At 37.4% G+C, this 15,466-nt stretch overlaps 1 protein-coding gene across 2 annotated transcripts in view; it reads left to right on the top strand.

Annotated features, from left to right (window-relative positions):
* Positions 1-15,466, top strand: part of LOC114651760 (alpha-1,3-mannosyl-glycoprotein 4-beta-N-acetylglucosaminyltransferase B-like) — a 133,652-nt gene that overhangs the window by 93,669 nt on the left and 24,517 nt on the right. For both annotated transcript variants that reach the window (XM_051928243.1, XM_028801712.2), the window contains exon 9: positions 4,081-4,211. In XM_051928243.1, coding sequence (XP_051784203.1) covers positions 4,081-4,211 — 131 coding nt within the window. The remainder of the gene's footprint in view (positions 1-4,080; positions 4,212-15,466) is intronic.

Genomic DNA, 15,466 nt, shown 5'->3' with positions numbered 1-15,466 from the left:
GAGTATATTTTACGTCTATAGTATTTGGATTGTATTGTCAATAGATATCTCTATTTTAATTGCTGGGGTGCTTGTTTTGTTTTGAATGTGCTCTGTCAGAGTACTGGGACTTCGTGATGTGTGGTCTAGCCTCATGTGGGGAGGCAAAATGGGAGGGCGGAGAGAAAGAGAGCTAGCTATTTCTAATTTGTCCTTTTAATCCTTACAATTGTAAGTGCCAACATAACAATAGGCTTCATGGCAATAACTCCAGGAAAAATTGGAAATCAAAGTTAAAGCAATCTTATGTTTTAATGTACTATCTTAAATTAAGATTACAAAATGTCAACAAAAGTTCAGAAACAATGTCTCCATGACCAAACAATTAACTTTGTGAGCTGCAATGTTAAAGGTCTGAATCAAGAAATAAAGAGAAAAATAAAGTATTCTCTCACCTAACAGGTCTAAACGCTAAAGTAGTATTTTTACAGGAGACCCACTTATTAAGCAAGGATCAGTTTTGGTTGCACAGAGATTGGATACATTTACAGACTACTATAAGTTCTTATATTCTACTCAGCTTACACCCTAATGTGTTTATGGATGCATTACAGATACCACAACTAGATACTGTCAATGCAGAGGAATTAGATAAACCTCTGGCACTCTCGGAATTACTAGATGCTATAAACTCACTTCACAGTAGGAAAGCAGCAGGCCCTGATAGGTACTGTTGCCAAATTTTATAAAAAAAAAAATTAAGTTAGCTTTCCTTGTATTAGCAACATTTACAGAAGCTAGAGACTATAAAATTCTACCTCAACCTTTTCACCAAGCATTAATTACCATCTTTCCTAAGCAAAATACAGACCAATCTCACTTCTGAATAACGATGTTAAGATACTCTCTCAAGTTCTTGCTAGAAGGATTGAGAAAATGCTTCCTTTGGTAATGTTGCAAGAACAAACAGGATTTATTAAAGGCAGACACTTCGCTTCATGTTTAATGTAATATATTCACCCACAAAGTCTAACACCCTGGAGATTTTATCATTGGATGCAGAAAAAGCAGTTGATATGGTTGAATGGGACTACCGTTTCACTACATTGTTGAAATGTGTACGTCCAGAAGCTTCAGTTTGCATTAACAACATTATTTCAGACTACATCAAACTAGAATGTGATACTAGACAAGGATGCCCCCTGTCACCACTGCTATTTGCAATTGCCATTGAGCCACAGGCAATTCACTTTCTGAATGCTTATGCGATAAAGGGGATTATCAGAGAAGGACTTGAACAGAAAATATCACTATATGCAGATGATATGGTACTATATATATCAGATTTACAAAATACTGTCCCTGCAGTCCTAACAGCACTTGCAGAATTTCAAAAGGTTTCCAGACTCAAAATTAATTTGAATAAAAGTGTTCTTTCCAGTGAACTCTTTAGTACACAATATTAGATTAGACACCTTCCCTTTTATCATAACAGATCAGTTTAAATATATAGGAGTAAACATCACAAGTAAACAAAGCGCTTTATCAACAGAATTTTGCTGTCTGCTTAGAAAAACTTCCGCAACACTTGCATAGATGGTCTACCCATCATCTCACTTTAGCTGGAAGAATTAACACTGTCAAGATGAATATCCTCCCTAAGCTTCTTTTTCTATTTCAAAGCATTCCAATATACATTAACAAATCAAATTTTTTTAAGAAGTTAGATTTAGTGATAACCTCATTTACTTGGAATTCAAAACATCCACGCATCCGAAGGTCAACCTTACAAAGACCTAAGGTAGAAGGTGGCATGGCTCTACCTAACTTTCAGTTTTATTTCTGGGCATGAAATATACAAGCTGTAAGAGCCATTTCCTAGTTACACAAAAATCATAAATGTTTTAATAACATAATCTATGGAAGGTTCCTATAACCCCCATCAGTTGAATAGAAGTGGTATATTCTAGCTATTTCTAACTTCTCTGACTAAACATTATTCTCAGTTAGTGATCAGCCTTGTCATGTGTAAGGTGTAGAGGGCACATGGTTTTAAACTGTGCCTTTTGAGCCTTGTGTCCCTTGTGTGCGTGTTTTGTGTGTCAAGTAACATGTAAGACAAAGCGTACAGAAGAAGAAGTTAAGAATCTTTAAGTATAGAAACAACTAAAGTTTTACAAGAAAAGTTAAGTTTAGAGAAGATACATTTTTTTCTTTTTTCTTTTGCATTTTATTCTACATGTGTAACAACTTTTTTCTTTATTCTTGTGTGGACTGTTTTACTTTGAATTTTAACTAAAACTTTTTAAAATGAACTTTTGGACTGAGAGATTTCATTTGGCACGTGTTTTTCCCATGCTTGATCTTGCCTTAACACTCCTGCAGCTACACAAGCTATTAAAACCTGGACATTAACACAAATAGATGAACACACACAAGCTTGGTCTGCAATAGAAATAAAATCCTGCAGTACTGCTTTATATTCCGTGCTTTGTACCCCAGTAAATATGAGTTATCGCCAATATACTAACAGTCCAATTGTGCTTCATTCAATCAGAATATGGAACCAATGTAGGAAGTACTTCAAGATAGAGACGCTTTTATCTGTGGCACCTCTGCACGATAACCACCTTTTTCCACACTTTCAAACATACGCAGTTTTTATTGTTTGGAAAACATAACTTTCCATCAACACAATTCTTTCACTACCTCCAAATTAGAAACTTTGCTAAATAAAATCTACCCAATTTTCTCCCACCTACTTCTATTACAGAAGAAATATTGACCAGTCTTGGGGACTCAGACAGCATTTCTGTAATATATAAAAAAAATGTTACAGTCCCTCCCTTTCAAAGATCCCAGAGTACAGTGGGAAAAGGATCTCTTACTCAACATTTCAGAAAAGGAGTGGAAGGCAGCCATGCACAGAATTTACTCTAGCTCCATATGCGCAAAGCATACAATTATTCAACTTAAAATCTTTTTATTGAACACGTCAGACTCATTTAAAATTGTCCAAAATGCTTCCAGGGTAAGATCCAACCTGTGAACGTTGCAATCGAGCTCCAGCCTCATTGGCTATATGTTTTTGGCATGCACCAAATTAACTTCATTCTGGACCAAAATCTTTAAATGCCTTTCAGACAGCTTTGGTGTCACAATCTCTACTAATCCATTAATAGCTGTGTTTGGTGTACTCCCAGATGAGCTTAAATGTGAGAAGGACAAACAAACTGTAATTGCCTTTACTTCACTATTGACACACAGACTTATCTTGCTCAACTGGAAGAATCCTAGCCAACCCCTTTTAAGTCCGCGGGCAAGTTTGTCTTGCTTTTATGGAATGTTACTTTCTTTTAATAAATTCAATAAAATGTTAAAAAAATAGTTATGTCACGAGTCACACTCACCAGTCATCTAGACTTTCTTATATATGTTTTGATTTGTCATTTTAAGAATAAAAGTGTAGGTAATAGCTGAAGGTGAGGCAGTATATAAAGTAAAAGCAACATTTGACTAGAGTAAAGATCATGTACAGTATTTACAGACCAGATACTGAAAGCAAAGGTTCACATACTTTTGCCTCTCACAAATATGTAATATTCGATCATTTTCCTCAATACATAAATGACCAAGTATAATATTTTTGTCTCATTTGTTTAACTGGTATCTCTTTATCTACTTTTAGGACTTGAGTGAAAATCTGATGATGTTTTAGGTCATACTGTATTTATGCAGAAATATAGAAAATTCTAAAGGGTTCACAAACTTTCAAGCACAACTGTAAACAGATAATTAGTAATCTAATTCCTTGTTAATAATTTCTTCTTTCTCTATAAAACTTTTTGCTGCTCTCAGCGTTATGTAGCATTTTTGTATATGGAAGAAAAAACTAGGAGTAAAGTAAGTAAAAACAGATTCTTCCAGGTTTCAGAAAAACATAGCTATCAATTTCTAGCATTAATATTTTGTGTGTACTGATTAAAGAAAATATTTATAAGTTTTGAAAGCAAAGGAGATTTGTCTTTTTCCTTAATTGAACTGTAAAAAGTTTATCACAATGTTAAGTCACTGATAGTGTAATTTATTTTTCATTTCTAGGCAAGCTGTTCCGTATCTCTGACCTTCCCCTTATTGTGGAGTTCATTTTGATGTTCCACAAAGACAAACCTATAGATTGGCTGCTGGAGCATATTCTGTGGGTTAAAGTTTGCAATCCAGAAAAAGATGCTGTAAGTGAATTATTTTATTTAAGTAGGTTGCATTAAAAATACAAAGATAAATAAAGGATGAGTTTCCTTTCTTTTTTTAAACACTTTTTTTTTTTTACCTCCTGTAGTTCATGTAATATTATCTTTCGCTCAGCTTGTGTGATTTGTAATTCAAGTTAAGGATTTACCTATTAAGTTGCACTATACTTCTGATAAACTTTCAATGTACATGACTTAATTTGTGACACTTCTGTTTCTGTTTGATCTCTAACTGTGCAGTATCTTTACTCACTACTTATTTTAGCTTTAATTTTATTTGACTACGCATTTTACAGTTTTCTGTCAACAAAAGTATGGGGCATTGTAATAAAAAACCTTTGTGGATAAAATGTAAGAAAGGTACAGTATAAAATAAATATTTATACAAGTGACTTAAATCATAATTCACTCTCAGTGAAACTATTTTCAGTATACAGTGATTCCCCCGCCTATCGCGGAAGTTATGTTCCAGACCCATCAGCGATAGGTGAAAATCCGCGATATAGAAAGACCATATAAATAAACATTTTTTTTTAATAGTTTAAGCCTTAAAATACCCCTCCCAGACGCTTTAAACACATGTAAACTTATTAAAACACACTTTGTAAACACATATGATATGTGGATGTCGGACTAAGGATATGAGTAACATCTCTCTATTATAAAAAAAAAAGTCTTGGCAGGGAGGCAAGGCTTGATCTTCTCAAAAGACAATTTGACATCCTGCGAGAGACATTTTAACGGTCATGCAAGACAAGGCAGTGAGACAGAAGGACAACTGCTGTACAGGCTTTTAAATGATCGACGCGCAGAGCGACAAGCAGAATAGGCATCTTGGCAGAAGCAGCGCAAAGCAAGTAGCTGATCTGTCCACAACGCGAGTGGGAGAGACGCGAAGTGGCAAGAGCGTAGCGCGCCTCTGGGGGGGTTGAGCGAAGCGATTGAGACCAGATCATCTCGGAAAGACACTTTGACGACACACAAGACTAGACATTACAACCTTAGGAAGCAAAACCCATGAGATAGTGACCTTTGCATGTCACGCCCTACTTACAAACAATTTAAAACAAGTTCACTGACATCTAACCTAGAAGTTGTTGGAATGCTTTTGGCAGACAAACTTCAGGTGCTCCCAGCTCTTAAAACAACGACAAGCAGAACACGCAGCTTGCCAGCAGCAGCTGCAGCAAGCCAGCATGCATTCAGCCCTCACACCCCCCAAATCCCCCCCACTCCTCCTCCTTCAGAACTCTAGCAGCAGAAATGCGAAGTGGCAAAAGGACAGCTGCTGTATAGGCTTTTAAGTGATTGACGCAAGCTTGACACAACATACAGCTGGCCAGCAGCAGCAGCAAGACACCAGCTAAACTGATCGCATCTCTTTAGCGTGCATTCTGCCCCCCCCCCCTTCACAACGCAAGCAGCATTATAAGTCCCGCGAGAAAGAGATTTAACCACGCCCGGGGCAGGAAATGAAGGACAAATATTGTTTTTATAAAAGTTTTAAAGTAAAAATGAAAATAATGCATATGTAACAATTCCCATGAAAATAACAATGTCTTTAAATTGTTTATCAGGTAAACCAAACCCGGGGGTGGGCAAGCAAAGTGAGCAGGGGGCGGAGCCCCCTAGTAATAATAATAATAATAATATTAATTAATCCACGATGTAGTGGGGGTGCGATAGCTGAGCCGCGATATAGCAGGGGATCACTGTACTTATTTTCTGAAATATGAATACTCTAGACAGTGATTTCAAGTTTTTTTGATTAGACAATATACAGCCTCACAAACTCAGTTTTTAGAGTTTTCTTAGTTTCTTGTTGCCCTGGCGATGCTAAAGTCTGTCTAGCAAAACAACTTCTATTGGAGAGACTGCTTTATGTTTTAAGTTCTTACTTTATTATATATAGTAAATACACTAGAAGCGTTGTCTGTAAAATACATTCTTAACAGAAAACTCACTTTGATTCACTTTGTAGGTTTTATAAAGAATAATATGCCCACCATGGACTGCCTGATTTTATCTTAAATTAAGCAAATACTAAATATATTCACTAATGTTTTCTGTTCTGAGAAATAAATACTGCTTAACATTAATGCAAAAAATAAAAATTCAAGTTTAGTTCATGGGACAATTATATAATAGTCAACACCTGGATAATTCAAAATATTTACAGTACAAAAACTCTGTAAATGTGCTTTTGTGAGAACAAACATTTCAAGCTAAGTTGGCCAGAAAATCACTTTGTAAGTATTGTGAGATTTGATGTTGCGAGATCTATGCTTATACTACCAGTCAAGTTTTAGAACAACTCAGTTTATTCAGTTTTAACTTCAAATTTAATCAGTTGAAAATAGTGAAAATGTAAGCAGTAAAACTTAAAAGTTTAGGTTAGCAAAAACTGAAAAAAAGGAAATTTCAGAATTTTCAGGAAACAACTAATAGGTTACAACCTACAGATGTTGTGCTGCAGTTAAAAGTAAATTTAACCTTGCAAGTAAATGCAAACAGTTTGCACAGGTGTCTCAACTTCTGTTGACTACTTAAAAATCCTTGGTCTGTCTTAAAGCAGAGTTGGAAAAGACTGTGTTACTACACCCACTGAAGTACTGCTCGGACAATATTTCACTGTAGAAAGTTGTAAATTCCAGTGATAATGGCAACAAAACCGCAAATAACTAATGGAATGAGGCAGAGCATATTACCCTTAGAAGTGTAGACCTTTCATTTAGAGAAATTGCCAAAAATAAATAAATAAAATCAAAGGGTCAGTGAATACAGTGCCCTACACAATCCAAAGGCAATTGGAAACTGGAAGAAACTCTGATAGGAAGAGATCTGGCAGACACCTAGTCACAACCCAATCAGAAGTCAAGTTTCTGAGGGTCACCAGCTTGCGTGATTGGTCCCTCAAAGCACAACAGCTTCAAGCATAGCTTAACAGTAGTCTAGAATTCTGACTAGTCTCCCAGTCCCTGCCGCTGAAAAACATCCCCACAGCATGATGCTGCCACCACCATGCTTCACTGTAGTGATGGTATTGGCCTGATGATGAGTAGTGCCTGGTTTCCTCCAAACGTGACGCCTTGCATTCACACCAAAGAGTTCAATCTTTGTCTCATCAGACCAGAGAATTTTCTCTCATGGTCTGAGAGTCCTTCAGGTGCCTTTTGGCAAATTCCAGGTGGGCTGCCATGTGCCTTTTACTGAGGAGTGGCCTCCGTCTGGCCACTCTAACATACAGGCTTGATTGGTGGATTGCTGCAGAGATGGTTGTCCTTCTGGAAGGTTCTCCTCTCTCCACAGAGGAACTCTGCAGCTCTGACAGAGTGACCATCGGGTTCTTGGTCACCTCCCTGACTAAGGCCCTTCTCCCCCGATCGCTCAGTTTAGATGGCTGGCCAGCTCTAGGAAGAGTCCTGGTGGTTTCAAACTTCTTCCACTAATGGATGATGGAGGCCACTGTCCTCATTGGGACCTTCAAAGCAGCAGAAATTTTTCTGTAACCTTCCACAGATTTTTGCCTCGAGACAATCCTGTCTTGGAGGTCTACAGACAATTCCTTTGACTTCATGCTTGATTTGTGCTCTGACATGAACTGTCAACTGTGGGACCTTATATAGACAGGTGTGTGCCTTTCCAAATCATGTCCAATCAACTGAATTTACCACAGGTGGACTCCTATTAAGCTGCAGAAACATCTCAAGGATGATCAGAGGAAACAGGATTAACCTGAGCTTAATTTTGAGCTTCATGGCAAAGGCTGTGAATATTTATGTACATGTGCTTTCTCAATTTTTTTATCTTTAATAAATTTGCAAAAACCTTAAGTAAACTTTTTTCACGTTGTCATTATGGGGTGTTGTGTGTAGAATTCTGAGGAAAAAAATGAATTTAATCCATTTTGGAATAAGGCTGTAACATAACAAAATGTGGAAAAAGTGATGCGCTGTGAATACTTTCCGGATGCACTGTATATGGCACTCTACGAATCAATTGAACTTTCCATCATTTTAATTCCATCATTCAAATATGTGACATTGCAAGAAAAATGACTGCATCTGACAACTGAGTACATCATCACAATCTCTAAGCAAGTACAAATAGTGTGTTTTGCTTCTCAATTAATTCTAAAATGGGATAAAAGTGAATGAAATGAAAGCAGACCTTTTCTTTTGCCATGAAAGAGTAGCAAAATTTTCCAACTATATTAAGTTAAACCACACAAAAATGTCCTTTACAGAGGAATTACAAGTACATTAAACCTAAGGAGTGATTTGTTCTTGTGTACATAGTTTCTGTTATATGCATATGAGTGCAGTTTGTGGCATCTATGACATAAGTAAAACTATACTCTGTTCCTTAATCTTACCTTATCAGCAGTCCCCTTAAGTACATGAATGCAATGTCAAAATGGGCAGAAACAAACAAACATTAGGAATGTGCCTTAGTTTGAACCTCTTGGCACACAGATGCCTTTATGTGACTCTGTGTCTCTGACAATTACAGAAGTGAACCAGAAGCAAAAAAGTGCAAATTGATACATACTGTTAACACAATGGTAAGGAATCCATGATTGAAAAAAAGTTTGCAAGAAAATATATATAATAATGTGAGGTTTCTGAACTCTATTGGGATCTTACTCAACTGGACGACATGTTGAAGCACGATTCCTGCATCTATGGAAGGCTGTTTATCTGTTGCCGAGGCAACCGCAGCTTCGCAGCAATGCAGCATAGCACCATGGAAACAACTACGAGCTGATCGCAATCGCACTATAAGTGCCCTGTCGCTGATGGGTGATGCAAGGAACATTATAAATACAGGGAACAGTACAGTATAACTTTGCCACTGACCTTGCCCCGACCCTTCCCGTTTACTGTGTCTGCGTGTAGGAGAGTGGTAGATCCCACTACAATAAATAACCATGCTGTGCCTGTTTCAAGTTGAATTAAGATGGTTTTGCTAAAGTTTTAGTCTCCTTTTTGGGGTGTAAGGCAACAACTCACATGTCATATATATATATATATATATATATATATATATATATTTATATATATATATATTTATTAAGTCGGGAGTGGTAGAAAGGTATGTAAGAGTGGTACAGGATATGTACGTTGGAAATGTGACAGTGGTGAGGTCTGTGGTAGGAATGACGGATGCATTCAACATGGAGGTGGGATTATATCAGGGATCATCTCTGAGCCCTTTTCTTATTTGCAATGGTGATGGACAGGTTGACAGACGAGTGGACTATGATGTTTACAGATGACATTGTGATCTGTAACGAGAGTAGGAAGCAGTTTAAGGAGACCCTGCAGAGGTGGAGATATCCTCTAGAGAGGAGTGGAATGAAGGTCAGTAGGAATACATGTGTGTGAATGAGCGGGGGGGTCAGAGGAATGGTGAGGATTCAGGGAGTAGAGATTTGGCAAAGGTGGAGGAGTTTAATTACCTGGGATCAACAATACAGAGTAACAGGGAGTGTGGAATAGAGGTGAAGAAAAGAGTGCAAGCAGGGTGGAGAAGAGTGTCAGGAGTGATTTGTGACAGATGGGTACCAGCAAGAGTGAAAGGGAAGGTGTACAAGATGGCATTGAGACCAGCTATGTCATATAGGTCGGAGACGGTGGCACTGACCAAAAAACAGGAGACAGGGCTGGAGGTGGCAGGGTTGAAAATGTTAAGATTTGCATTTGGTGTGACAAGGATGAACAGGATTAGAAATTCTTGCCTCTCTGACTTTGTTTGTACGATTACTTTGGTTTGGACATGTGCAGAGGAGAGATGCTGAGTATATTGGGAGAATGATGTTATGGATGAAGTGGCCACGTGAGAGTAAAAGAGGAAGGCCTATGAGAAGGTTTATGGATGTGGTGAGAGAAGACATGAAGGTGGTGGGTGTAACGGAGCATGATGCAAAGGATAGGAAGATATGGAAAAAGATGATCCACTGTAGTGACCCCTAACAAGAAAAAGAAGAATCTGATTGTTATAAACAGATATTGCCTCATGCAAAGTATAACACTTTGAAAGGTTAATGTCCATTTTCTGTATCTAAACACTTGAAAATCTGTGACAAGAGCATTGTTGGAGCATTTAAGCCATCACGTGATCAACAAGCTGATGAATATTTTAAGTCATTTTCTCAACAGTAGTTATTCCCTGTCAGTTGAAAAGCGTTATCTTGAGGCATCTGTGTACATTTCATGAAATGACTCTACACTGCATCAGTATGTTTGGAATTGCAGGCTAACTATTATAGTAAACGGTCTAATATTACTGTGCTTTCTCACCTTTTTAACACTAAAATTAGTTTTGCTTGAAAACTATTAACCTCTTTTATGTGTGGTTTCTGAATGTTCTCTGCATATAGCACAGTATATTCTCTGATTTGGTTGTGATGCTGTCTTCTCACTTTAGTGATCACAACCTGTTAGTTGCAAAATATCCTCCTTATTTAATGGTGTACGTGGTGTATGGTCAAAAGTGGAAATGTGCATATGCACAAAAAAATCGAGATGCATAAATCTGTGTGTATGCCAAGTTCCATGCACTTCCCCTTTACAAATCTCAACAAACGTGAAATTTAATGTGTATGCATGGGCCTACAGCCCCCACCCCAACTTTGCATATTTTAATATGCAAATCAATATAAATATCACCCTTCATTCAGTGTTGGGTTAAAAAACTTTGGAAAAGGCACCTCAAAAAATAAGAATTTCAGCAAATTTGAAGTGGAAGCAAGGAAAAACATACTTTTTGTTGGCTTACGCAGTGGTATGAGCAACAAAACTGTGGCAGAGATGTCAAAATGTCAAATGCAGAAAGTCTCACAGTGCCTGAAAGAAAAATGAAGTGGTCAGATATCACAGTCGACGTGAAAAGCGAGTCACAGCCCACCGTCTGTTTATTCCGTTTCATACAATATTACAAAAACTGATTCCTGTGCGATGCCCAGGCGGTGATGGTGCTGCTGTGCCGAGCACGTGTTCGGGCACTGGCTGCACACACACCTCTGCCTCAGAAACTGCTGGGAGGCCATCTGCATTTGTGCTGATGGGTGCTGTTCTGGAGTCACAAAATGCAGTAGTAAATGTTGTAAGAGGGGTGGCCAATGAATAAGGAATATAAGTGCTATACTATGTAATATTGACCATAAATTAAATGAATTGGTAAAAAAATAAATGCTGCATCTGATTACCTGTTTTTACATTCTGCTAATTACATTCAAATGAAGTTGTAATGCTGTCTGACTTGGCTGATCAGTTGGTGGGTCAGATTCATCATAGCGCATCTCTTCAGGTACATGCTTGCACACTGTGACACACTTTCTGTTCACTACAGAGCAGCACATTAATAAAGTGGAAATACTTTCTGTTTACATAAGCAAATTCATTCTCTGCAATTCTCAACTGACTGATTCTATGCTCTTTACTTTGAGGTAACTTGTTATCCTTAAAAGGACTGCTTGCTTTTTGTTACATTAGTTGGAAAAAGCACCAGCAACGGTGCAGAGCTGCCATTTTTATAGGTTCTCCAGCTATACTGTATATAATGTAATGCCAGCTCATTCTTTTGGTGATTCATCCCTGGCTGATGTAACTTGACTGCTCCGATTACATTTGGAAAACCAAACTTTGCTGCAAATTGCGCTTTTATGTTCTCCAGTTCAACCACAGTGTATGGAAATCATATCTATCTGGATTATAAACAGATAATACTATCCTATACAGCTGGCATAGCGTGACTCAGTGATGTTTGTGCATATGCACCATTTATGCATTTATAGCTTGTATGTTTGCCAGCCAGTAATAAAATTCAAAGTTAAGTAGTGCCATTCCTTCTTCTGCTTTAGGTCGTTGTAGAGTTGTCCTTTGGATGCGTGGAGGTTTCGAATTTCAAATAAATGAGATTATCACTGAATCTAAGTTCTTAAAAAATTATTTGTTAATGTATATGGGAATGCTCTGAAATAGAAGCTTGGGAAGGATCTTCATCTTGTCAGTATTAATTCTCCCTGCTAATGTGAGATGAAGGGTAGACCATTTGTTCACATCTTGTTTAATTTTTTACCATGTAGTTTTTTGTTGAAAAAGATTTTTTTATTTATTTAAGATTTATTTGTGATGTTTACCCCTAGGTATTTGAACTGATCTGCTAAAGTAAATGGGAAGGTGTCCAGCCTAATATTGTGTGCTAGAGAGTTCACTAGAAAAAGCACACTTTTATTCAAATTAATTTTGAGTCCAGATATCTTTTGAAACTCTGCTAGTGCATTGAGGATTTCTAGTATGGACATTTGTGGATCTGATATGTACAGTACCGTATCATTTACATATAGTGATATTTTCTGTTCAAGTCTTTCTCTGGTAATCCCCTTTATCTCTGATACATTTTGAAAGTGAATGGCCAGTGGCGATTGCAAAGAGCAGTGGTGATAGGGGGCATCCTTGTGGAGTGCCATGTTCTAGTTTGAAGTAGTTTGAAATAATGTTGTTAATACAAACAAGCTTCTGGACTGGTATAGAGTAGATTGATCCATGCACATATATTTGGGCAAACCCAAATTTGTGCAATGTGGTGAATAGATAGTCCCATTCAATCATGTCAAATGCTTTTTCTGTGTCCAAAGATAATAAGATTAAATTTTAATTAAATAATAAGATTAAATCTTGTGTGTTAGATTTAATGGGTGAAGTATATTACATTAAAAAATGTCAAAGCATAGAAGCTAAGTGTCTGCCTTTAATAAATCTGGTTTGGTCATGAGATATTACAGAAGGAATCACTTTTGTCTGTTCTTCAAGCCAGAAACTTTGGACAGTATCTTAATATATTGTTCAGAAGTAAAATTGGTCTGTCATTGTAATAAGTCCATATTTTTCCATGTAAAGATGGTAATCAATGCTTGGCAAAAAGTTTGAGTTAAAATTTTGTTGTTACTAACTTCTATAAATGTTGCTAATAGTTGTGAAGCTAACTAATTTGAATTTTTTTTCTATAAAATTCCAATTAATAGCCATCAGGGCCTGCTGATTTTCCACAATGGAGGTACTTTATACATCTATTAATTCTGAGAGTATCAGAGGTTTATCCAGTTCCTCCACACTAAGAATCTAGTTGTATTATTTGTAATATGTCAAAAAGTCATTAGATTGTGTCTTATCTTTAAACTGGGTTGAATATAAGGACTTATAGTACTCCTTAAATGCGTGGGTTATATTTTTATGATCAATGATTCTCCATCTGCATTGGTCATTGCATTGCGAACTTCTTGCTTGTAGATTTGTTGAGCTGTGATCTTATTAGCCTTCTCTATGGGTTCATAGTATTGATGTAGCAATTTAAAGATGAGCTGTTTCGTTTCTATTGTTGTCAAGGGTTGAATTCCAACTGCAAAACCTGTCAGTGTTTTCCCATAAAGTGCCTTATTTGGAGACCTAGCATATTCTTGATCTGTTCTGGTAATTTAATTAACTTGGATGCCTTCTTGGTTTCCAATTTATTTTTGTGAAAAAGATATGAATTAATTTGTCCTATTTAAAAAAAAGCAAAAAAAAAAAAAACCTTCAGAGTTTCCCATAGTATTCCTGCAGAGACCTCAGAAGATGCATTTGTCTCTAAAAATAATCAATTTGTTTGGAGATGATTTCTGTACAGTTCTCATCACCTAATGACAGAGGGTTAAGACGCCAGGTATGAGGTGATTGTGTAGAACAGTGATTTAAGTTCCATGATCAAAGGGGTATGATTGGAGAGAACAATAGCATCGTACTTGCAAGATTTGATAGTGGGCAGTAAATTATTACCTATAAAGAAATAATCAATTCTTGAGTAACTGTGATGTACAGTGATCCCTCGCTATATCGTGCTTCGCCTTTCGCGGCTTCACTCTATCGCGGATTTTATATGTAAGCATATTTAAATATATATCGCGGATTTTTTGCTGGTTCGCGGATTTCTGATGACAATGGGTCTTTTAATTTCTGGTACATGCTTCCTCAGTTGGTTTGCCCAGTTGATTTCATACAAGGGACGCTATTGGCAGATGGCTGAGAAGCTACCCAACTTACTTTTCTTTCTCTCTCTCTTGCGCTGACTATCTGTGATCCTGACGTAGGGGGTGTGAGCAGGGGGGCTGTTCGCACACCTAGACGATACGGACGCTCGTCTAAAAATGCTGAAAGATTATCTTCACGTTGCTACCTTCTGTGTGCAGCTTTTAAGTATGCTGCACGGTGCTTCGCATACTTAAAAGCTCAAAGGGCACGTATTGATTTTTGACTTTGTTTCTCTCTATCTGTCTCTCTCTCTCTCTCTGCTCCTGACGGAGGGGGTGTGAGCTGCCGCCTTCAACAGCTTTGTACCGGCGGTGCTTCGCATACTTAAGCCAAACAGCCCTATTGATTTGTTTGCTTTCATCTCTGTTTCCTTTGAAGAGGAAGATATGTTTGCATTCTTTTAATTGTGAGACAGAACTGTCATCTCTGTCTTGTCATGGAGCACAGTTTAAACTTTTGAAAAAGAGACAACAACAACAACAACAACAACATTTATTTATATAGCACATTTTCATACAAAAAGTAGCTCAAAGTGCTTTACATAATGAAGAAAAGAAGAATAAAAGACAAATAAGAAATTAAAATAAGACAACATTAGTTAACATAGAAAGGAGTAAGGTCCGATGGCCAGGGTGGACAGAAAAAACAAAAAAAAAACTCCAGAAGGCTGGAGAAAAAAATAAAATCTGTAGGGGTTCCAGGCCACGAGACCGCCCAGTCCCCTTTGGGCATTCTACCTAACATAAATGAAATAGTCCTCTTTGTAGTTAGGGTTCTCACGGAGTCACTTGATGCTGATGGTTATACAGACTTCTGGCTTTTAATCCATCCATCATTGTTGGAACATCATGGTGCTTTGGGTAGATGGTGGTGGCACAAGCCACCACCAATAGGACACCGGAAAAGAAAACAGAAGAGAGAGTAGGGGTTAGTACAAATTTTGAATGAATAGTTATTATAATGAATTGGATATACAGAGTGTCAGGATTAAATTACAGTGAAGTTATGAGAAGGCCATGTTAAAGTAATGTGTTTTCAGTAGTTTTTTAAAGTGCTCCACTGTATTAGCCTGGCGAATTCCTACTGGCAGGCTATTCCAGATTTTAGGTGCATAACAGCAGAAGGCCGCCTCACCACTTCTTTTAAGTTTTGCTCTTGGAATTCTAA

The sequence above is a fragment of the Erpetoichthys calabaricus genome, chromosome 5 (assembly GCF_900747795.2).
Source record: "Erpetoichthys calabaricus chromosome 5, fErpCal1.3, whole genome shotgun sequence".
NCBI classification, from domain to species: Eukaryota; Metazoa; Chordata; class Cladistia; order Polypteriformes; family Polypteridae; genus Erpetoichthys; species Erpetoichthys calabaricus.
Note: the sequence above shows the minus strand (reverse complement) of the source record. Positions and strands in the feature narration are given on the sequence as shown.